Source organism: Botryllus schlosseri, chromosome 6 (assembly GCF_051294905.1).
Source record: "Botryllus schlosseri isolate E-star chromosome 6, Bs_hap1, whole genome shotgun sequence".
Taxonomy (NCBI): Eukaryota; Metazoa; Chordata; class Ascidiacea; order Stolidobranchia; family Styelidae; genus Botryllus; species Botryllus schlosseri.
Window position 1 is genome coordinate 6,786,387 of NC_137241.1, and position 26,312 is coordinate 6,812,698.

The following is a 26,312-nucleotide window of genomic DNA, read 5'->3' on the forward strand; positions in this document are numbered from 1 at the left end:
GGGCCGCATGCGGCCCGCGGGCCGTAGTTTGCCCACCCCTGCCATAGACTAACAAACTCGAAACTGAAGTCTTTTTCACGCTGTAATTTACGTGCTTTATATTCCAGAGTGATATTTTTGCGACGTTGGAAAGGTTATAGGCTGCACGGAGTCGATATTAAAACATTCGGGATAGAAATTCATTAATAATACTGAGCGCCCAGGCTCTTAGCCACAATTACTTGATATATATATCAATGAAAGGTGGTCCTGTTGATTCACATTATTCCGGATACATATCGCTCATCGCATATCGCAGTTGCATATTAGTCCCATCCAAGCTGGCATATGTCAGACTGCTTCGGACAGAGCTAGATATCGATGTCAATCGATACCAGATATTATCCGGTGTTTAGTGCTCTAACAATTACCGGTAGATTTGTTCTCAAAACGTAGCCTCGATATGTGATGAATCAACCTTTGGCACTTTGAGATAAGCTTCATATTTGTACCTCGAAATTCGACTCTGTTTTGCTACAATGTCAGGAATTATTGCTAGCTTTGCCCAACAAAAGCCGTGGTGCTTTGATGTGACTGTAACGGCGCGTGGCTTAATATTAATAGCGCACCTTCATTTTGTTCGTCGCTGCTAACTTATTTCGATATCGATCGGTCACTTTTCGAGTAGGATTCTGTTTACTGATACGCTGCAAATCACTTTCGTTTGCCCACTCTTCAATTGTTGAGGCCCATTGTCGCGCGCGGCTACAGAGATTAGTTTACATAAAGCTTTATAGGCCGACAAGACGAGGATACAAAACGTTCAACGATCAAGGCTAAAGATCTATTTCGACGAAATGTTTGAGTAAAGAGTACTAGCTACGTTTCTGGTCCTTGATGAATGAAACAATGGCGTACGTTCGGAGATAGTTCAGCCGAGTCAAGGACTTTAGCGCGTCAGCTAATCGAGATTGCTTCGGCATTGTTACTTGTAATGAAAATCCAGTGGACGCGATAGTATTGGTGTTTGTTGACAAGTCGCGCTGCGTGCAACCGTGTGTACTTCATAGATACAGTAAGTTATTCCAGAAGTTGGTCATTCCACCTGGCAATCGCAGATCAGTGAAGGTCACGGCCACGACAGCCTTTCTCAACCTTTGTGTCGTATCTGCGTATACACTGGCACACGAGGTATATTCTACTAAATTTCTATCGCGGTGAATATAACTATTTTGGGAGTCAGACTTGTATTGGCTTCACATCTAGTTAGTTCCCGTCTACTAAATACTGTTTTCATTAGTTGCTCTAGTTATATTTCTAATTGCGGACTTGGAAAAATGAGCAATTCTATATGTTCAGTAATGGCTGTGCAGTGCATCAAAAAAGACATGTTTCCTCGTTTCGCGTTCATCGACACGCTAGTGATCTGTTGTGTGACGTTCGCTCGGGCATTGTTATAGCACAAAGTCTGTACTATACTCTCAGCGGCGTAGCAACGGGTGGGTTTTGGGAGTCGAGACGCCTCCCATTTCAAACTCGAAACCCCGTCCTTTTGAAATGCCGATTCCATCTCCAATATTTCTTACCTCACTTGCGTTACAAGAATTCGTGTTATCAGTTATCAGTCAGTTGTGATTTAGTTAGTTAGTTGCGGATTTTTAAATCGTGTGATTTGTGCAAATCGGGGAAGTGTTCCTTTAGAAATACGCAATATGCGGCATTTCCTGCACATTGGGTTACTTTGCCGAGGATCAGGTTGCAGGCACCAGGCGATCAAAGTTCTAATGCTGACTTATTTTCTATAGATATAAACGTTGCTGATGCAGTGTGTTAAATGACATGTAACAGAGCAGTATATTCGTGCTCTTGGAGCCCGATGAAAAATCCTTAATTGAAGTAATTCCTCAAATTCGACGTTGGATAAATTGTGTATATGGGCTTGGCATAGCTAGGTGCGAGAGTCACCTACGTTCCCATCATTCTGATGCACTTTGAGGTTATTGCAGATTCCTAAGTCACAATACGCGGAGACTTTATTTATCATAACATTTTTAAAAGAAAATGCTCGCCCCATCCCTTCAATTTTATCAGCCCCTCACAAATTTTCTTTCTGGCGGCGCCTAGCTCTATATATTCATTGTTTATTGTACCTTCGCGGCTACACTATCACATCTTTAAATACCGAGCACTCTGTATCAAATACCGTCTGCTGAATTTAGTGAACTGTATGTGATCTTGTCAATTAATGAAATTATACCTAAAATTATTGCTGATCCTGTTAACAAAACAACGCAATGCCTGAAATCCTACTACGATACACGGTAACATGATTGAATCGTTATAAAAGTGACTATCGATACATTAAGTATGCGGCCCCATATTCGCCGCCGAAACCAGATGTATATTTATCCTGTTTTAAGAAAGCAAATATCTCACACGAGTTCAAATTACTTCTAGTAAGAAACCAATCAAAACAAACTTTTCCGTGTGTTTGCCTCACCGCTTGAGATGACAGCGGGTCGCCTTATTTGTTCCATATAAAACCTACGTCTAGTCCGGGCTAGTATCGACATAAGCGTCCTTGTTACCGCGTATGACTCGCTATGTGGGGTTATTTAACTCTAATGTTCAATGAAATATAACTCGACATATCCGTCAAATAAATACAACAGTATGGTTTGAACTAACGATTCGTGACTCATGATAGCCTAAGTTTGAGCAAAAGATTGTAAAACTATATTATTGTACGTCTTGGAAAGATTAGTCATAATTGTTCAATATTGGCTTGCGCGCGCATGACGTGTGGAAGGAAAGGGGTGACGCAATTACCATCAAAGTAAAAAACTGTAGGTTTGTTTATTCGCGTGTGGCCTAACGAATATGTAATGTGAAATATTTTGTAGCGTGAATACGGCGATGCTGAATGTGATAAAATGACCTGACTACTTGGGATATAGTGACAGCTCTCTTAGTTGTGGCATTATATTAAAGCCTCTGTTAATGACGCTTGCTAATTAGACTTTAGTGGTCAATCAAGAGGATTTTATCTTGTAGAAATTGTACGTATATCGGCATATTATGAACTAACTAAGTGAATGGGTAATATACTCAGTGTGCGAAAAAGGGTGATAAATGGGCGGGTAGATAGAATAAGTTGGATGAATGTGGAATTTTCAGCTTTGCAATGCAGTAAGGTGGTCCTAAGCTTATGATTTGTATGATGTATGCCTTTCACGCCATAGCGTACGTTTGCATCACCTGGAATTGTTGAAGTTATGGTAAGTAAGGGATCGGTGGATGACAAGACACTTGTATTAATTACGAGTCTAAAATTTCACTTTGGTATGCACAGTGCACACCTTTCTGAATACAGTGGAAATGGAAACTTTATTTATGTTGCTTCATGGTCGGACAATATTTCTTAAATGTGCGAATACGCTGCGTGGCGCCATTAGCCATCCAACGTAAAAGCAACACAGGACATTTCACTGTGATATTCGCTGTTCGAGTACGTAGATAAACAGTAGAGGCGAACACCAGTAATGAAAATCGGAAAATTATATCTCATTAATGAAACATTACTTATAGATTTGAATAGTATATTCGTATATAATTTCGGTTGACACTGGTCAGGGGGTCGTAAGCAACTAGTAGAGAATTAGAAAGAACATTGTATATCAACCATCGTATCATCTATAGATTGTGTATATTTCATATTGGCACAGTGACATGTATCGTATTGCAAATCAGTACCAGCAGAGTGACAACAAATGGATTGATGGATCCTGGCGAATCCAAAGTATAATGCTCTGAGATATTTGGCGTTATTAATATCTTTGAATCTACGTAATTACGACCATCTATGGTAATGTTTGTAATTTGCTTAGAAATTATCGCTATGGCAGTTGTTTAGCTTCTAATATTTGTGTCTTTCTAACGGACATTGAACCTATTACTGCGATTTCAATATTCCCAACATAATTTCAGTTTAATGGAAGTACAAATAAACGATTACAATAAATTGCTATAGAATAACATATCTGCGGAGACAATACCAAGGGATTTATCTTCTTGCTGTGAGAATCTTGAATGGATAGCATGGTGTCTGCCACTCCGATTCCAACCCCTCGCAGAAACGACGCCGCGGTAAGACATTTGCGTCTTTTACCAATTAGTCTGCATTGATTTAATAAATAAAGAATGAATAAAATGCTGGATGAATAGCTTGGATGCGTATCGGGGGCAGCGATTCATTGAACGTTTAAATACCCCAACCGAATGATCCCTATGCCGACTGAATATAATTTAGCGATGTCAGCATTTACTTTGACGATGCTGTCGATGTAATGATATACGTGTGCGATGTTTTGATGTACCATTGTCACGGGATAGGTAAGGTTGGTTTAGGCTGGGTAAGGGTGTGGTTTGGTTAGTTTATAATTTTGAAAAGGTTGTATCATGAGATTAGGGGCTAGGACAGCGCGTGGATAGTGCTTGGTAAGGAGTAGGAGTGTAGTAAGTAATTATATCATGAAGTAAGTATGACTATATCGATGTCATAATCTAATCCAATAAATTTACGATCCAACACAATTTGTACCAGGTGACACACTCCGAGAGGGTAATATTCAGTGTTCGATATGAACTTCTCGAACTGTATACATATAGTGAGGATTAGAAATATTTTGACAATTGCGCCAAAATTTTTAATGATGTATTGAAGCACCCCATTCTCCTGTAATTCTCGATCCGCTTCGCACAAAAGAGCAACGGAGATGCTATCTCTACATTTCTCGAAATTCGACCTTCCGTGGCCCTGTAATCTCGCGCAACTGTGCAAACAACAAATTTAAATTTGGCGTCTTACATATGTTTGCGACGCTACTATAGCGTCAATCAAAATTTACCCGACGTTGCTCGATCAAGTTATGAATGAGGTAAGGCTGTATAAAGTTTTCCTGGATTTGGCGTTCAAGAATTGCGTGTGTCTTTCATCGTATACACCCAAACGATTCCAAACCGTGAAATTTCCATATCCATTTGCGGGTGTCGGTAATTTCACGCTTAATTCTCCAATCGGGCTCAAATCTTATTGAATAGTGGTGAAGATCTTATTCAGGAGTTGAGGAAGTGATAAACTTTAGAAAGAGGAACAAGGTATGATAGATATAAAGCTATATTATATGACTAAAACTTGTCTTTGGATGGAGATGTCTTGAATAATCACATATTCAGTCGCCGTGTAGTCGAGTCGTGTACATAGGAATAGAATGTGAGAAGCTATATCCTTTTTGTCAGGGCATAGTATGGTAGGGTATGGAAATGTTAATTTCCATATTCTTCACTTGACTTGAGACCTACTCATTCCATGTGATACTTACAAGTTTCGATACCTTATTTGATATATTTCCATACTTTCTCAGTTTACAATTCAATAATATATTCGTATTGAAATGAACTTTTCGGCTGACACTCGTCAGGGGTAATCGTCAGAACCTAGTAGAGATTTGAAAAGAACTTAGCAATTATGCTTTTGAAGAGCTCCTTGGGATACAGAACTTCAATAAACAATTGAATGATATATGATGTATGTTGAATGATATATTCATATTGAAGTAAACCCGAATTTTATCGAGTGACACTCGTCAGGGGTAATCGTCAGCAACTAGTGGAGCTAGAGAATTAGGAAGAACATTGTATCCATATGCTTTTGTAGATTACTGCATACCAGTGTCAGGCGAAATTATCATGGTTTGTTTCCATATGAATATATTATTCGATTGTATGATAAAGTTTTCTACCTCCAAGGATCTCATCAAATAGGCTATTTTCTCAATTGTCATTATACGAGATAAAATTCTATTACGTCACTAGTGTTTATAGCCTAGATATTGTTGATGGTATTAACCATATATGATGATCCCCAATTCAAAATCTTATGTCGTTGCGTCTGATTCTAGCGATGTAGTTTACCTCTATCGTCGAAGACGTAGTCATTCTACTTTTATGGCACTTTCTACTTATTCTCGAATGTTTCCCCTAAAATACTGGTTCTACTACTGGTTCTTAAGTAGAATCTGATAGTGTAACCTCTATACCGCCTCTTTAGTACCATCAATTACCTCGTTTCCATGCTAGGCCGACGGTCGGCCGAAAGGCCATGACGCATGCGTTGTACATGTCGGCCGTGTTTCCATGACCAGGTGTAATCAGACCGTGACTTGGCCGAACTAGGTGGGCGAAGCGATCGCAATGACGTTTTTGGCTTACTTTATGTAATAATTTCATATTAATCACAAGATTGCGTTAAATGACTCGGTAGGAATGAGCCGAGATGACTTGTAGCGGTCATTCAGTCTAACAACACGCTTTGACCTTGAACACGTAGGCCTAAATCCATCCAACATGTAAAATGGTCATGATGAACCAATTGCTTAAAACTAACAGAAGATAAAATGAAATGGAAAAAAGATGAAAATTGGTGGCATATCTTAGTATGTGGGGGATATAGATATGGGATATCGTGGTCCAATAATTTCGAACGCAGAGTAGTAACTTGCCCAGTAGTCTACCGGTACTACTGTTTCGTCGTCATGATTCAGACATGAACTTCAAGTGTCCTGTTGATGATTTGCTTACAAGGGGAATGTGAATAATTTCAACTAGTTTGTGGTCAAGCGGTATAGTTTGTATTGTACCCATGCACCAGAACACAAACCCTCGAATTGTGGCAGCAGCGTATATGATCAGATCGCGAAGATTTCGGTAGCCTACGGGTAATTCGTAGCAGTACCGGTACTACTAAATTCATTGCAATCATAATTAAATTCCGGGTTTTTCAAGGCGTCCAAGATCCGTCCGGAGTGCAGCCATCGTTAATTTGTTACGGAAAGTGTATTGTAAGTAGCTAACACCAATTCGCTAATCCAAGACACAGCGCAAGCATGGCCGAAAGGCTAAGCCGAAGGATTCACTCGATGGCCGACGAGTCGGCCGACGTGGGTGTGCAATCTGTGCATGCGCAACAAAATTCTCTCGTTCGTTGGCCGAATCTCTCGAAAATGGGCCCATCGGCCGTGCATGGAAACGCAGTAATAGGCTATTTTAACCATAACAGACACTTCACCTAGTATCGTTGGACGTAACGATTGTTTAATCGCAAGGGGTCGCTACCGATCCTGGTGCACAGCTGTATTTACTTGAAGAATCGACTTATTTGACATCGCTGTGTGCAGTTTGCAGGTGCAATTTGTGCATTTTGTGCAATGTGGATTTAATGATTCTGTTCATAGCGAAATGTGGTCAGTTGAAACTTCATTTCTTCCTACTCAGTCGTGTATATTTAGAACGATTTATTTCATGGTCACGCAATCGGAACCAATAAAAGTCTACAGCAATGAAAATATGACGTTGGCATATATTTTAGTGACCAATGTTTACACCGTGGTATTCCAAACCAATTTCCTTCATGTGGTATTATGTGTGGTTTCGCTGTGTGTTTTTGACATCTGAAGCCATCAGTCCTTACCGTCGTCATAGTTCGATCGTGAAAGAATGGCGTAGAGTATGTCAAAGTCGGCGATATTACTCTAAAACCCAAAAAGTAGCGATGATTGTGAATAGAATAAATCATGTTTACTACAGTTTAAGCTGGAAAGGTCGGCATTGGAAAGTACTGAGGCAGTAATCGAGCGTCATACTGGAATATCATTGTCAGTTTTGAGCTGAAACCCATTTTTATAAATATACCGCCTTGACTAATAAAGATGGACTGCTGCATGCCTTGAATTTAAACACGATTGGGTCATTTGAGATGGTAACATAAATCTAAGTATATGGAGTACATTTGTCAATTCTAAGGTAATAGAAATGCAACGTTACTTGCCACTTCTCACGGCGACATCGCGTATCGAATTTATAAACTTTTCAGCGTGAACCCTTATGCTTCAATGTGCATATTCGTGCTCGTGTAGTCACACCATCGCATTCAATACACTCTGGAATATGTTCGGCGTGAATCCGTAACGCGTGTTTATGGCCGATATCATCGTAACTGTGTCATCCAACGTTGCAGATCCGCGAGAATCGACAGACCAACATGTCGCAATTCGACGCAGACGGACGCAGACAGCTCCTTGGTTTATCTCAAGCCATACGCAGACATGCACATCAATCTACGTCACCGACCAGCGAAATACATTACGGCAGCAGACAGCGCGCGCGGCCGCAAAGAAGAGAGTCTGCAATACACAGGGTGAGATTTGAATTTAGTAGGATATTTTAAAAGCTTCTCGGAGGCACAGAACTTCACAAAATTCAAAGTGCAAAAGTAGTTTCCCTTCAAAAAATATAAGTAGAAGGGAATGTAGTTTGTAAAAATATCCACTGGATTGAGTCTATTCTGACACTTATGCCATAGATAAGAGAATTAGCGCAATTTACAGACTTCAATGTTGCTATTGTCTTGTACGGATCACGCCTGTCCTCCTAGATAGCGTGTGATGCAGCTATGAATACGTTTTAGAAATTCTTAACGGTGCAAGCGTAGGCGTTGTTGGCGATCATGCGTAGTTGGCGGATGTGAAAATGTTACTTGCGAGTCAGTATGCATCCCATATAGCAGAGGTCTCAAACACGCGGCCCGCGGGCCGCATGCGGCCCGCCAGAGCATTTTGCGCGGCCCGCGACGACATTTTAGATTTTTAATAATTTGACAATATCCAAGTGTCACTTATATCTTTTCAGGTTATAAAATGAAAATTCCCTCATAAATTGCCCCGAAAGCCTGAAACTATTAATCAAACTTCACTATCACATCAAATGCAAATGCTCCCATGCAGTGGAAGATTCACTATTTCGTCACATTTCCAATTCATGTTGACAAAACCTGACCCTAAGACGATTCGTGACTGAAATTTGTGAGTTGGACTTGGACGCGACCTTTTTTAGAATTACTCAGACTCGAGATAACTCGATGGCAAAATGAAAATGACTCGAGTGGACTCGGAATGCCGTGAATTTGTTAGAACCATGGAGGCAACAAACTAATCGCGTATCAGGGGAACAGTAATAGATCAGAAGGTCGCAGCTTGGTATTTCGCTAACTAAGCAAGTAGTTATGGCAACCATTGGTAATCTGTTAGTTATAGATGTTTGGTCGCTACACCATGTTATTAAGGCCACTGGAAGGTACCGAGCACCGTAGTGGTACGCTCCAACGATGTAACAACAATGGGCCGTTCGGCGTTCCGACATTTCCATCACTAGGACACATTCATTAATATACTTATATTATATCGATATTTTTTCTGCTCCTATATTGGAAGATATTTGACCATGAGATTAATAGCCTACTTATCAGAAGTATATCCGAATCCTGGATTGGAATTACAATGCCCAACCTAAAAATGTTTAGATAGCAGATCAGTCTCTGCTATCAATCTGTTAAATTCAAAATATTCATAGTTCAATAGCCGCAAAATTATAACCCGATAGCTTTTATGATGGCATCATACATTTGTCCACCCATATGGTGTCTATATCTTATAATTAATATATATCAAGTACAACAACAATTCTATTCAAATAGGTATAAATGTGATGATTCTTTTCGTGCCAGGCCAAAATTGATACAAGAGTAAATCACATTTTGACGATGTGTGTTTACTGTCAGTCTGCTGGATCGGCTCACTTTCAATAGGACAATTCATTCCCGCCAAATAAGGCCTACATGGAACGACATAGAATACCCCTATAAATGCTGCGGCCCGCGGCGTCGTCAAAACTGGAAAACTGGCCCGCGAGCACATTTGAGTTTGAGTCCCCTGCCATATAGGCTATCAAAGTAATCACTGGCAGAAGTAATTTAGCGTGACGCACTTGACATTGTATTTTATAAAATAGCTCAAGCTGAATTTGCTTTTGGCGATCTAAATTTATCAACATCATTGACTTACAAATCTAGCAATCCATATTGTAAGCCAAGGGTCGGCAACCTACGGCCCGCGGGCCGGATCCGGCCCGCCTAGCGAAATCGTCCGGCCCGCGACGAAATAATTAGTTATCACACGAATACGGCCCGCCGTTTCGTAATGCTAGGAAAGAATGTGGCATTGCTACGATATAAGTATCCTACGTCGTATAAGTCTATTGTTACGCCATAAAACTGGTGCGAAGGCTGTTGATTAGTAGCCTATCTCGTACTACTAAAAGTAGGAGATGGAGAATGTATGTAGAGTAGACTAGACCAGAGCTTATCAAGTGGGTGTACCGCGCAACCAAAAATATACCATACTTTTTAAGGGGTTTCCACTCTGATAGGGTGCGACAATAAAGGTGCGGTTCCTTTGCTTAAAAACGCTTGGAACATCTCAGACGCAATGACAAAATCTCAAACTTTCCGTTTCATTTTAGATAACTAGCCTCCGTAGGTTAGTCATCTGCAGTTTAATTCACCAGAAGACATTGTACGCCAAGACAACAAACCTGAATAGTGTTTTGGACACAGTGGGGAAAGCTGATTTTGTCTTACAAACTTAATCGCCGACAGTTAGCCTTCCCCATATATTACTATAGAAGCAGAGAATCAATACGGCGATGTCCTGTATATCTGCCATGTTCGCGCATTAAGTCGAGCAGCTATGCTTGCACGAGTGTATGAACTGAGAAACGAAATAGCAACTTTCCTTGAAAATACAAACATAGCCGACTCATAATCTTGTCATCGAAAATAGGTATCTAATCTTGCTTTCGTAGTACATTTAAGGTCACATCTAAACAAATTGGATTTGCAACTGCAGGAGGAAATAACTGAATACATGAGATGTTGAGGCGCATTCGAAACAAAACTGCGACTCTGGGAATGTCAACAGTAAAAGGAAAATTCTGCTCACTTTCCTATACTGGAGGAGAGTACACCTAGTACCAGCACTTGTACCAGCATTTGTAACTGTGATACGATATTTAATTACTGAATTTCCACCCGCTTTTCCGACATTCGTTCTGTACAAAATAAATTCTGACTACTCAGTACTCCGTTTAATGTGAGCGCCAATACCATTGCCTGTAAATGTCAAATGGGCCCTTTTGAAATGCGATGCAGTTGAAATGAATGACAAATTTCATACGAAGAGCATATCGCTGCATGACTTTGACAAAGAGTACGTTCTTGAAATGGGTCTTTATCCCAGCTTGACCAACAATGCAAAAGAAGTGGCAACGACTTTTGATAGCACGTACGCATGTGAAAAATAGCTTTCAACAATGGAATTGACGAAGAGCAAGCTAAGATCACGTATTCTAATGCACATTTAGAATATGGTTTGATTGTTGCTTCATCTGACTTGTTATTAGAAGTTGAAAACCTTTCACAAAGCATGCTGCGCCAAGTGTCACATTTATTCTGCGTCGTTGAAGTGTAAATACATGTGTTTTGCCCTTTTTGTGATTCGTGTGATTGAGATTGCAGCAATGTAGGGTACTAAACCGACGTGAGCGGCAAATATAGTATCAAGAAAAATTCCGGCCCGCCAAAAAGTTGTGCAGTCGGAATTTGGCCCGTGACTAGCAAAAGGTTGCCGACCCCTGTTGTAAGCGATTAAATATTATTCCTTTCGGGTAGCGAGCAGTGACATAACAACCAATGTATACAATTATTAGGACGTGACGGATTAGGCCAATTTGGAATACGATAACCATCATGGTATCAAGCTATCGACGCAAGTGTCAGCATTAGGACCACACGCAGTATTTTGCCCGCCACCACTTCGGTGATGTATTAACTTACCCCTAACGGAGACTACCGCTGAGTATCAGCCTTATTTGTTCTGGTTTGTAATGGAGATGAATTCAACATTGTTGATCTGCTATGAAAACGACATGTTAGTATATCCACAGCGTGCTGTAACAACACATTGCTATGTGGGTAACTTCGGGTTTTCTGGGTGTATATAGGAATACATCATATTCAATTACGAATCGGTCTGCGCGTGCCGATGATGAATTGAATATTTGCGAGCTTGGGTCCGGTTGGTATGGTTACTAGAAGAACAGTTGTTATGAAGTCGCCAGATAGTAGCAGTTGCTAAAGTGTACTAAATTTTTCGACGATTGAAGAAATTTGTAAATCGTTGCTCATTAGTTCTTGAATCACGACGAAAAACTTGGTTGAAAACGATTTTTTGTACTGTCGTAGCACGCAATGTTTCTTAGCTTTCGTGTTTCCCAGACGCCTGTCTGGAAAGAGCAATTTAAATAGATTTCAGGCAAATTGGGTATTCCCGTTTCCATTGTAAACGTAAAGTCATTGTTACTAATTACTATGGTTATGTAGTGAGATATTGTCCGTCCTTGCAGCCGGTGGTTCTGTTCGATACCGGTAACTAGAAACCAGTGCACATTTTGACCATTCTCATTTCTATTTCTATACTATTACTCCTCTCCGGATAATTGTCGTTGATATTTCTTCGTGGATACCTCTCTTTGACTTCGATAAAAGTGCCTAAACGGAATGAGATAACCGCACTGCATTGACATGTTCACGCCTAACATTGTTAATGGCACAGCAATGCATCGTTACCCTGACATAACATGCACACAAGGGTACCGTAATATACCTAATATCCCACAGATACGAATATGTGTGCTGCTATACTCCAGATAAGAATGTGTCACCGGGGCACTGAACGACAGTCCTGATTCTCTCTGTACTATGATAGGACGGAATTATAAATTTAATGCGGGATGTGTGTTCAAATTGTTTGTTAAAATTGATGGTTTGAAATTCACTGCATTATTTTCAACCCGCTGCTGTTTGTAACAGATTTGCATTGCAAATGCGCCTGGTATGTATTTCCAATGAGCCGTAGGTTGGTGACGTCTATGCTTGCCAAAACTCATCATCACTCCCGAAAACGTCGAGGTAATCCCGTGTTTAAAGATCAATGTGCGGTTTGTAAAGTTTTTGGACGTTGCAAATATCCCCCGTTCCACTTATTCGTCGCTTGCTTTAACACTATTATTTTCTAATTCCTAAAAGCAAACGTTATTAGCTTTCCTGCTATCAAATTATAGCCCAATTTCTTGAAGCGGCCGAGCTTAAAATAGATTCTGCTAATCCGTAAGTAATACGCGTTGTTTAGTGTAGACTTGCGGTATTCATGGTTGCGAATGACAGACGATATCAGCGCTAACGGGGCAATAACTGGAGATATTGTTCATTTTATTTGTGCCTAGTTATCTGGGTTGGATTGAGACCGGTCTCTGGGGACAGAATTATTGATTACGGTTCAACGTAACGTATATATATGGTGAAGTTATATGACAGTCATACTATATAGGTCTGGTGACAGGTCACATTTCAAATTCTAACATTCGGTTTACATCACATGAACTTGGATTTACTGCGTACGGCTGGATACTGCCTGGCCAACGATCCAACACTGCCCCAGTGGCCGTACTATATATGTCGACACGTGCGTTAATCAGATACATAACCGTCGACGAACTTTGTTACATTGAATGTATGTTGCAAGGTCCCCACAAGCGCAACATGTGAGGTGCCAGGAAGAGGTGTTAAGTAACGAAGTACTTCCACTTTTTCGGAGTACTCAAGTAGTCTTGCATACTTCTACAACTTGCTCAAGTGGTTTTTTGACTACGTGGACAGTTTTCAGGCCAAACTACTAACTTTCCAACAATTTTGCTTTTGAAAAGTATAGGCTACACTAGTTTTGGGGTGAGTTTGCAGCACCTTTATGAGCGAAATCGTGACGAAAACCGCGTGAAATAGTCCCCGTATTACGGTAAATATATCTCATTACTAGGGCAAGTTTTTGCAACTTTTGCTACTTTTTTACAGCTTCCGGCAGCTTCCTAGATACTCGGAATCTATGTACAATGATGTTTTAGGCTGTCTGAAGGGATTTTATAATGCAACTTCTTGCAACTTTTCTCTATTTTTCATACCAATTTTTAATGCAACTTTCATCAAATATTGCATCAAAATGTAAAGCGGTGATTTAACAACAAGCAATAAACTGTTTCCAGCATGGTTCTATTCTCTTTGATTTGCATAACAAAGAGCTATATGATGGCTTAGCTGCATCTCACCGTGTTATCTGTGACACAATGGCTTGCAAGCAAGAAGTTCAGCTACCCCTGACAAGCACTGCCGTGTCTGAACAATATGGAAATAGATTGCTCTATTAATTCTGTCGTCTAAATTTGAGATAGTTTCCCATTTCACGAACGGCTAGGCGAGACCGCCGAAAATTACATTTTCACTGGGTCACCTTATTCAGGATATTGATTTTGTTAAAGTCGCCAAGAGTAAATTTTCTTCAACGCCCTGTGTCAGTTTGCAGACCTAGGTTATTTGGGATGTGTTATTTGACCTGTTTTCGGGGGAGGGGGTTATCGCTATGCTGTTTGGCTTTTTTTGGAAAAATTATTCCCACATTGCGTAATGTTCTTGATGTGTATCGGGAAAATATATAATTTTTGGCGGTCTCGACTGAATCCCCGTGAAATAGCAAAGTAACAAATTTGACCGCTCTGCAGGAACTCGGTTGTACAACGGAGCCTTTCGAGTATCTCATACCCAACTAATATCAACAAAGTTTTAAATGCAACTTTTTACTGCAAATTTTGTCAAAATTAAGTGCACCTTTCCCGCGATTTTAGTGCAACAAAAACTTGCCCTACTCATTACTCATTTTGCGTGAGTCGCGAAGATAAATCTTGCAATGTAAGATATCTTCATGATATATATGGTATTTCGGGTACAAGACATTTTGTACCGATGTTTTCTTTTCACTATGTTGCTATGGATTATATGATAGTCTCTGGTATCACGTTGTATAACTCCCTGAGTTCCATCAAACGCACGTGTTAGCGTAGTTGTGACCAGAGTCGTTAAGGAGATATTGGTGATGTTATGGATTTTTAGGTATAAAACTTTTTTTTATCGAAGTTTTCCCTTTATTCCCGTGGGTTGTACTGGCAAAAGCCGTTAATAAAATGAAATCCGTTCTAACAAAAATCTATTTAAAACAAACATGCCTTTGTTTAAAACATGTTTTTGTCATTGTTTTTTTTTCAGCCATTACGCCCGAAATTTTCAATTGTGACCACACAGTGGTTTGACATTGATAAATGGCTCCTGACGAATTACATTCGAAAATATAGGGTCAATATGGCTCCATTGACGAATAAGGTTTCCGAACCGTCTTAGACGAACCAATAAATATCTTTGTCCACAATGTCCAGGACTATGTAGTCACGCAGCCTTTTTGCGGACCGCGGTCGTTCTCATCAGACATCGGTGCGTCCACTCCATTCCAGTTATATATAACTACGTGCAATAACAGTTGAATCGACGACGATTTCGAAGGTTTCAACCATTACATATCGTTTATGTAGACTATGACTTGTGCAAGATGTCCGAAGGGTCATACTACATGTTTTTTCGAAAGTATTTACACAATTATGACATAATTACAAATTTTTGGAAAAAACAATTTTTTTCAAATGGCATTTTAAACACTGCTTAAAACATGTTTTAAACAAAGTGCTTCAAAACGCCTCTTTTTTTAAATGCAACACTACGTATACAATAGTATAAACACACCTGACAGTTCATCGTGCCACTGTAATATCGTATTTTAATTTCGAACGCGTTTAACAGGATTCGTAGTGGAACGACAGTGGACAAGGACATGCGTCTGCAATCGGCATTTATAACGTATCATCGCCATGTCATATCTCTGTAAATTTGAATTAATGCAATTCGATGCCGAAGCATGTCCGAAAAATGGTTGCTCTTTCCGCAAAAGGTCGAATTCAACCTCATATTTTAATGGCGGATAATTCATAAAATATCCCTTTTGAAATTGTACTATCAAAACAAACAAAACGCGCATTCGAGGCAAATTTCGCTATAATCGACTTATTTGTCACTAAATTATCGATAAAGAAAATCTGTCTTTATGACATCACGCATAAAAAGATGACGCTTCTGCTGTTGAATGCCGTAATCGTTTCACGGGGTCGCGATCGCTTTTCCTGATAACATGTAAATCCATTCTATGCGTAATTATGTGCCCTATCCGCAGACATCAAATATAATAATGTATACAATATGAACGGTGATGGTCTGTCTCTATGGCGAATTAAACTTTCAATCATTTTCGTTTCGGAAATATTTCGCTGAGGAACACATACGTTCCGGACTACCAGACCGTTATATGAATTGAAAAAGTAATTAGAACAGGTTTCAAAGAAGGGCCATATATTAAACATGTTTGTTTTAAATTGATTTTTGTTTTAAATGCAACCCTAGTTGTCTATATAGTTTGATTGTAGGAAAATTTTGCGATGTCACCCACTGCCGTATCATGAAATGACTTCATAGAGATTACATTACCGATATCTCTGTACAACGAAAGCAGGCCATTCAATAACTCATAGTCCTGCCGCATAGTGCGGTATCGGCATCTCTAATATTTCTCGTTCCATTCCTTATCGCCAGGCCGTGTTATTTTTGGCATATGCCAAAACTGCCAAAAATAACTTATTTTTGGCATTTTTCGATTTTTATTTTTGGCAGTTTTGGCATCGTCCTCTAAATAGATAGTTTCAGCCTCGAATTAGTCACAAAAACGCTTTATTTGGGCTAGTTTGTCAAAAGACACTACAAAATATGCAACATCCACGTATAACCAGTGCCAACAAATAATAAGAAGAAAAAACCTAACGATTTCATAGGTTAATAATATCAAACGAAACCACAAAATGTGCAGTAGCCATCGGACTCGGTGCCAAAAAGCAAAAACAAAAAAAAGAAATAAAAGCCTAACAAACACGCTCAACAGCTGATTGTTACAGCTGTTGAATAGACTTAAATCGTTTGCACTGTAACAGTGCTTTCAAACTCAGGTCAGCTAAGTTTCTCCTAAATTCATTTCTCGCCCAGCGAATCTGGGAAATATCGGCTTTAACAGTAGCCGTTAAGGGAAAGAATGTTGCCAGTCATCCACAAAAGGTTTTCAGAGCTTCAAAATCTTGGGAGGGCCGAACCGGCTTCCATGCATCATGAAAAGAGATCACTTCGCCAGTGCCATCGATCTCATCGCGGAAAGAATTTTCTTCCCGATCCTTTTCCAGGAGTTTCCTGTGTTGTCTCTCAACATATTCTATTTAGTAGCCCGACTATCATTTCTCCTTCAGTCTACCGATATATTTTCGGAGGACTTTTGTCACTTCAGGTGGCTTTAATATTACCAACTCGCATGGAAGAGTCCTGGGAAGGTTAGCTTGTTTAAGAACATTGACGCAACAAGACTGTCTGGCAAAACGAGACTATACGGCTCAGAAATAGCCAGACAGTTTGTTGCGTCACAATGTTCAACTCGATCACAATGCAAAAATTGATTTTGTGGGTTCCAGCTCCATCAGCAGAATATAATTTATATTTTAATAATCAGTATTGCGGCAGCTTCTCATTGATACCCGTTTAATCAAATTTAGTGCTCGACAAGCCGGTCAAAAATGATCGTAAAATTGCCTTTGGACAAATGGAAAGTATGACGTAAACCAAATGCAGTCAGCCGTTCAATCACGCTGTGCCCACACCATTTAGGACACCATGCTTTCACCCCTATTGGGTGGGCTGGACCCAGATTAAGAAACCTGCCTTTCACAAACGCTCTTCTCGCTTGTAACGCGGTCCTGTTAACACAACACCACGAACAAAATACACTATTTGGCAGGCCGTGTTATTTTTGGCATATGCCAAAAATTGCTTATTTTTGGCATTTTCAAATTTTTATTTTTGGCAGTTTTGGCATCTGGCTCCTGAAATGCCAAAAATAACACGGCCTGCTTATCGCTGATCAGTCGGGAATGGTTGTTACAAATTGAGATCCCAAACTTTTTATTTCATACTCGTTGTGCCGCCATAGTGACGGCGATATTGCAATATATCCGTGACACCATTCCCATAGCGTAAATTTCTATCCTCGTGGACAGAATAGCTGGTTCAATCATGTCCCATTACGTCTAAAAGCCCCCCAAATGGAGTTGGGCGTCTTAATTGCCACGTCATTATGACAGCTGTGTCATGATATGTCGGCGGGTCCATGGACATATGAGCATGCGACAATAGGCAGGTGTGGTCAAAGGGGTCATCTCCAGTACTCAGAAGTAGAAGTAGTGCGGTCAATTTCTACTGAAGTAAAAGTAGAAGTAGTTGATAAAAAGTAAGTATTCATGCCTGGTTTGGTCTAAAAAACTGAAAAGTCAAGTATAGAAGTAGATGTGGTTGGTCTAAAATCATAACCACTGGATGAAGTAGTACAAGTCGGCAAAAGTACCTTGAAAAGTAGAAATGCTTCATTACTGATGTACCATGTACCACTTAAGCATGTGGGTTAAACTTAGGGTTAGGGTTAGGATTAGCTCTAGGGTTAGTTTAGGGTTTAAAAGTCGCATGCTCAAATGTCGGGCAATGGGATCCGTGACATTACTGATTAATTTAATTTTGTCGCACCCCAAATATCCGTGTTCTCTACATGCGACCTAATCCGTCTCGTCTTACCAAACTGAACCGTCAGTAACTGTATATCAGATCCTTTAAAATCATCCCAAGTTGCTACGACAAAATCCCACGTTTCCAAGTAGCATACGACCCCTTTAATTCATCATCAATGAATTATTCCTTCGTAATTTGTTGGCGGACGTGTAATGGATTGGATGTCGCTGTGATGATAAATCGTGTTGAAAACCGCGGCGGTCTGATGACGACAAATCTTTTATTGAATTCGTAAAGCATCGCACTCGTGGGATAATAGAGAGAGCGGTTAATTTTCTGCTATTAGCGCATTAGCGGGCGGCGGTGATCATTTCAAATCATTGACATGGACATCGAACAATTTTGGTAATCTATTTATCATACGGTGTAATCGCCGAGATTCGTCATAAGGGAGAGTGACTCGATACAACTCGCGTCGCGGGTCTTGTACTGGATAATAGCAAACGATACGCAGATCTGCTCATGATATATTGGAGTCAGTAAATAGTTCAGGAGATAGAGATAGTAGCGGAACTGTCGTGAATATATGGCGGTTTCGAGGCATCAATCTTTAACCAGACAGGGACGTTTTTCATCTTTTATGGAAGTAGGAATCGCTAGCATGATATTAATGACGAGATCAGTAATTGCTGGGATAAGGCTTCACCATCAAATGTCAGGAAGAAATATTGTTCTTCGCTATACGATAACACGGCTACGATGCATTCATTGGCAATGATGGCATGATGTTAATAAACATGCGTGATACCAATGATTGTTTTAATGCTGTACAAAATTACCTATACGTGCATGGCTATTAGTCATTATATGTCTGCAATCAAATCAAAGTCATTTTCTTTCTTCTTTTATCTGTAGGGCAAGGTGCGTAATTAAGTGAAGGAATATTCGAAGTCGTTTCGACTCGTTGCTCACTTTTCGTTGTATTAGAATTTTTTGGTGTTTTGAAATTATACGAATAAATAATAAACCAACAATCTTGTATAGAGAATAGGTATTTTTGAAGTTGATGAATTTGTTCCTTGTTCATAATTTAATAATATTATTAAATTATGAACCAACGCAACGCAATTGCTGTATGAAAACCATATTTTAAATAATCCCTGCACGGATGCTACGTCTCGCCGGACACTGATTTTGCGGATATTGATTTTGCTCTCCGACTCCACAAGATGTGTGCTATACATGGATGCTAATATTTATCACAGTACAATTGTACTTTGACATCAGTCATGTAACATAAACCGGCCGTGTCGAGCAGACTAAAGCGCGCGACTTCTCAAATTTTTTTCCTCTGCAAAACCGGCAATCGAGAGTTCTTAATTTGACGTGAAGTGGTTAAGATACATTGCTTTCACTTAGGAGCGATAATTAGGATGGTCGCACCGCCATTCATTGCGCTGCTTCACGCCCATGAAAGGCCGCGGCGGTTACGCGAGCATGTTGAGCCTACAGCCAAGTGCTATTCAGAGGTTAAGTGATAATTAGCGTAGATTGACTTATAGGTGTGCTTAATCAGATCACTTTTCTTATACCATACGCCAGAACCGCTGCACTACAGTAGCACTCGAGTGATGCTGTTTGAAAACGTTTTTCTGTCATGAGATCGCGACATTTCATAAACCTATTCTAGCGATCGAGTACCCTTGGTTAGACAGTTGCGAAGACAGGGATTTAGGTAATTTTAATATTAAGTGATGACAATTTTCTCAGCGGGTTTCCATATGGAAGGCAGCTTTTTTTATACTTGGTAGAGACGACTATTGACCATCCTCCGCTAAATAATCCAGTGGTGTATTATTTACTAGCGAATCAGACCCAGTCAAGCGTAAAAAAACGAATCAAATATTCTGTTATCAACTGAAGCAGTATGTGGTAATGGTATGGTATAGTTTTATGTGGTATTTAATATTAATAATTCCTTAAGATACACATGGTCATTGGTGTGCTATATTCAAATTATATACGATCTCGTATTATATTCACGGGATTATGCTAGTTCCGTGTCTGTTTCCAGCATTTAAAATAAAACTCAATGACACAATGATTATACAGGATATCAATGTTAAAGATGATTTGTAGTGGAATGCGGGGTATGGAATAGCACAGGGGATTTCAGATGCAGTACGAATATGTCATCATCGCTCTACGTGAATTTATTATGTACGAGTATAAATTTATGAATATTGAAATATTTGTTGGTTATGAGCAGGCCAGTAACTATCCTTACCCCTGGGGTAACCAAGAGGAAGGCTATAGTGATGCCGTATATCACAATCATATATTATGATACAGTCTTCATAGCGTCGCCGAAAATAAGATTTAGGAGCCAACTGCGTGTAGGCTGCGCAATTGCATCCCGATGTAAATTCGAAATATAGTCTGTTTCGAAAGATAAGAGATTACGCCCCGAGTATTGACGAGTTCGCAAATACGTGACTGGCCATCACCTGGTTTTTTAATTCCAATCGCAAAAATACCATAACACTGATGTGTCGTGGTATCGTTTTCGCCTTCTCGCCAAATATTTCCCGGCCGACCCCAACATCACGGCTGGGGAGAAAGTAAACTCAATTAGCCGCAGATAACTTACTGCCTATGAACCGCGGCAACCGCCGGTTCTGTTACGTCGGATTTTACCCCGTAACCGGACAGGGGTATCTCGTCCCAGGTTGTACCCGTCTGAGCCACATCAAGAGATTAAGTCTCAGAAGCCGTAACTTCAGCCTGCTGGAAGATTGTCAGATTGTGGTGCGTCTTGTGTTACGTCTCGTTAGGCCTACTTGATACGGAATGCATGTAATAATCACTGCTCAGTGAAAGACAGTGTTTTACTTGCCGGGGAGAGAACGTAATTTTTGACTAGTTGTTTTCCTCTGTAAAAGTGTTTTTGATCTGTAGAAGCGAGCGAAATTTGAGGCTGTAGGTGTAAGGTAAGCGCGTACGCAGACAGGTTCTCGGAAAAAATAATATTATCCGAAAATATAATTAAGATCGTTCCTCAAGACCGAACGTTAAAGCTTTGAAAACACTGTAATAACATCAAATTTGGTGTGGGACAGTGCTTATTAACGGGATAGCGATTATTTCATTACAACATCCACAGAATATGGACTCGCTGAATGTCATGTACGCCGTGAAAGTATTGATTCGAAGCGTAATATCAAATTCAGAATACGTCACCGTTAATCTCAGAGATTTGATCTCATTACTTCTCGTATTTAATTGATGTTGTGTTACTAACGCCACCGCCTGTTTTATTATAAGCCGTATAGATAGATAGTATGTTCTTTATCACTTTCGACAATTGGCCTGGACTATTGGAAATACGTATACACGCGAGGCGTTTTGAGGTGCAGTTCAACTAACCTTAATTTTTGCTTTTCATCAATCGCAGACAGTAATTAGTTTGTATGTATCTTTTTAATTTACTAAAACCTAATTTTGAATAATGAAGACGAAAGATGTCAAATCTCGAAAGCTACGCTTATTCACCTTTTTTAGCGACAAACGAAACGTAAGGATATTTTCGTATTCCGCAATACGGAGAGCCGAAACGTGCTTAGATCACGATTCGCTATATGGTAGTGCGTGAAAAATGGATATGTTACCAGGAGAGAAATTCGATCCTGAGTGGGACTATGATTGAAATGTCTCCCTGGATAAACAAATCGTTAAGTGGCTACACCTCGTTTGCATCTTCGAAGGGCATCAAACTAAATTCTAATTGATACTCTGGTCTTTGTTATGGCGGGTGACTGTCAATAGGGGAACAAGTGGTTGTGGAGTTTACAGTTTTGTATTTCCGTCGAATTTGTGAATGCCCTGGCAAAATTAATTACATTTATACAATAATCGTTGGTGGTCCGATACCCCCATATAATATGGTCATTGGTCACTGGTCAGTTGAGTCCACTTTTTCGCTTTGTTGAGTGATATACATAATTATATACTCCATACCAGCGGTTACCAATGCTGCAAGTGTTGTGATAAACTATTCAAGAGGGTCTCCTAACAATCGTTCAAGACCAGTTTATATGTGAACGCGAATAATACTTTTTAAAAAATTGTTATATTTGGACAGTACAATTTGACCTCATTTGGCAGTATCTAGCAAACAGCAAAGTCGGAAAAAGTTGGAATCAAGTCACCGTTTTTAACGCAACTTCGTGATGCAGAAACTACGATAGAACCACTTACTACACGTGTCATGTCAAAAAGGCTATAGCGAATTTCTCGTTAAATTGAAGTTCCCAATAAATATTTTGTCCTCAATTTGTTTTAAAATTTAGCCCATGTCCCAAGCCACAAATTGGTCGAGAACCACTGTTCTATACCAGGCCTTCCCATCCCTTTTTACACCTTGGCCCCTTATCAAAATTTTGAAAACCAATACCCCCACCCCTATTTTCCCAACGTTTTGCAAAACTTAGGCTGTATTCTCATTGATGGTTTCATTGACTCATTACTCCGCACTGTTGAACACGAAACACATTGTAGCTTGCACAACTCCTTTGTCGCGAATATGTATAAAGCCCAGCTTAAGATGACTTTCATCATGTATCCTTCTTTTGGTAGGAATAACCATTGCGCAAATACTGAAATAAAATTAGTAACTCTAACAGTAAAACAAGGAAATAAAATTCAAGGTCAACAAGTCGCTAATTGTGGTACCGGCATTCTATTGAATTCTAATTTATTCATTTTGTTCTGGTGAACTAGACTAATAGCCTCTGCTCCCGGCGAATTTTTGATATTGTACCATATCCTTTCTCTCATATTTTAAAGTTTATTTTCCGTTATCGGAGTATCTGAGTATCCACGACCTTAAACGCTTGCTGCTAGAGCTGGGCAATATCGAGGACCTGATTGATTCGGTTCTGAATCGAGTTTTAGGCCACTATTCAATGATTCTAGTATCACACGTAATGATATCATAACAGTATGAATGATGTGGAAAATTTCAAATATGTATCTTCCACGCGATTATAATGCCGTTCCACATCACATGAAAGATGACGTGGTATTTTTTCGACCACAACTAAATTTTAGTGCACTTTGTTACAACGCTATGGGTCGGTCAATTCACCGATATATCATTTCCTCCATGGCCAATTTAAAACGGTTTAAGTCGGTCATGTTTCCAATTACACGCAAATAGCTTTGTACTATATGTTTCATCCGCTGCGATACGATTGAGGTTTCAAGGCTTCCACAGTGGAAGATTGTATTGAAACTATAATTCTCGTTGCTAATTTAACTCTTGATTGAAGGAAGCGTATAATTTCAGTACTTGAAAAATCCTCTATAACTATCCTACTCAGAACATTAGAATTAATACTCGATTCAGGTTCGAGGACTCGAATCATTGTGCTCAGCGCTATACTTATTGCAGAAGTCGACAACGTTCACACAATGAAATAGCGACATTCATTACCGGTCCCGAAACAATGGAGATCTGAAATTTCTCAAGCACATACAAAGTGTTTGCAGGCGCGATCCCCGCGTTACATTCCGTGATCATTTAGCGCCTGACACCGCCGGAAATACCGTGCAATGCAATTTCCTGTTTGTCTCTTTCCAGGCGAAAAGCGCGCCGACCGTCGAAGACAGGCTCCGAAGCTTGCTCAACGGAGACACCGACGAAGCCGAGACTCAGTGTAACGGCACGGTAATTTTCATTCGTAATTTCGCGGCTAATCGCGGCGTTGAAACTGGCATTTCGGCACCCGGCAATTAAGACAGATTTTTGTGCCTGTACTGTGCCTCTTTCGCGGCTTTAATTTGCAGAGACGTAGCAGCGATTTCCGCCTTGTAGTTTGGAGACTCGGAACGTTATGTGATTACGGGATGCGATGGTTGCCAGCGGCTTGACAACGTGATGTTGCTTTATCGAGAATGCACAATTTTCATTCTTTCATGTAGCGGGACATATCCGTCAAATTGCGTGGGTATGCGCGATGCGTCGTTGTTAGCATTTGGACGGTTTCCAGTGAATACGAGACTTGGTGACCCTTATTTCTACCATAACCTCTAATTTTAAACTTAACCTAACCCTAAACCATAACCCGAAAACATACATACATATCAAGTGCCAACTACCGAATTTATCAAGTGCCGTATACCACAATTCACGCTCATGTTTAGTGAAATATTAATTTCCGAATTTATTAATATGGTATTAAGCATTTATTTCATAAAAAATATAGTTATTACATTTCCAATGCCAAGTTTTCTCAGTGCTGAACCCTGAAATCACTGGCAACCACTTTGAATAGATTATGCCCGATTTAATTATCGGTCCGTCGATTGTATTGAGTCGATGTCAAGCTATGAACGACCATTAGACGTCAAAAACTGTTGAAAAGTTTCTGGGCTCTCACAAAATAGCAGAAAGTCAGAGAATTGTAATCTGCGACTGATATAATTTCGAATATTGATATATTTCATACAGTCAGCAGGTGTTCAACTGCAGCCTTTCTATAGTTTACTTCATGTCCACTCATAGCTATGGCTGTGTAGCTGTTCTAATATCAGCTCTCAAATTTTGGGAACATGACTTAAGCTCGATACCATATCTGTCGAGTATTGGCTGAATATATCAAGATGTATGCTAGGGGGGAGTAAATTCCGTTCTCGTGTATCACCCCATAAGAAGATGCAAAAAGGTGGTACGCGTAAACATATTCAGATAAATTCCTGGAATATATATCCACAGGGACTACGGTAATTGACTTTTTTTCATCCATTGGAATGCGTCTGAAAGCAAGATTTGGTTCCAGAAAGTGCCGATGGCCTGATTCGCTTTCTGCGCTATGGTGATTATCTGATAAATACACCTATTTTCCACCGATATATTTACGTCGTATGGTAGGCTGAGTATAAAAGTTAGGGATTACAAAAATCCTAACACCGTTTTATAGATATATCGGACTTTTACAATAGGCAGGGGTCCTCACTATTTGCAGAAGTGCGACTACTTTTTCGATGCAGATCTCACCATGGTCTACTAACACAGTTGAATGAAAGCTAAAACACCGCTCCACCATGATTATGCCAAACACACGTGTCTGCTGACAAGAAGAAGAAAAACTGTATAAACGCGAAACTCCCACCCAAGCAGTCCACATTATAATTGTAATGCTGTCAGTTTAAGGTGTATTTGACACTAATCTTTTTAACATCGCCCGTTTCATCCACTGCAACACATATTGCTGTGCGGTGTACCTGGAGATACCTGTGCATTGTGACCCACCTTACGAAAACCCCTGCACTAGTTCATTAATATTTGAGTTATGAAAAGGTCACAGTCACGATGAATCAAAATATTTCGCGATCCATTAGGTTACTTGGTAACAATACTACAAGAAATATGACATCAAAATGTCCTGGTTAAAATTCGGTGGGTTGGACAAGGACGTCCCACGTGGACATGGTCCAAATAATGTCAAATGTCAAATGTCAAGACGTGACATCTTACGATAAAACCGCGATAGCGACAAAGCAAGATTCGTCGGATATTTTTGTTCAAAAACCGGAACCGATGGATTAAACAGATTAATTCATCCGTGACGTGACGATTTGCTACGTAAGCTCGGGGTTAATATCGGGTGCAAATGAAATCCTGGTATTGCTACATATCTATTCGCATCATTGAAATAATTCACACTGCCCCACTATTACATTTCTCAACAGTTAGTCGAAAGTCGAATGCAAATTGGAATATATTGCATATTCCATTACCAAT

The 26,312-nt window shown here is 39.9% G+C and overlaps 1 protein-coding gene across 4 annotated transcripts in view; it reads left to right on the top strand.

Annotated features, from left to right (window-relative positions):
- Positions 1-26,312, top strand: part of LOC145440724 (uncharacterized) — a 53,307-nt gene that overhangs the window by 7,180 nt on the left and 19,815 nt on the right. Inside the window, exons 1-3 of one of the 4 annotated variants that reach the window (XM_080318459.1) lie at positions 3,940-4,125; positions 8,054-8,233; positions 24,150-24,236. In XM_080318459.1, the coding sequence (XP_080174585.1) occupies positions 4,069-4,125; positions 8,054-8,233; positions 24,150-24,236 (324 nt within the window). In that variant the 5' untranslated portion in view covers positions 3,940-4,068. Of the gene's footprint in view, positions 1-3,939; positions 4,126-8,053; positions 8,234-18,478; positions 19,048-21,785; positions 22,083-24,149; positions 24,237-26,312 lie in introns of those variants that run through there. The other 3 variants (XM_080318460.1, XM_080318462.1, XM_080318461.1) reach the window with 3 other exon arrangements.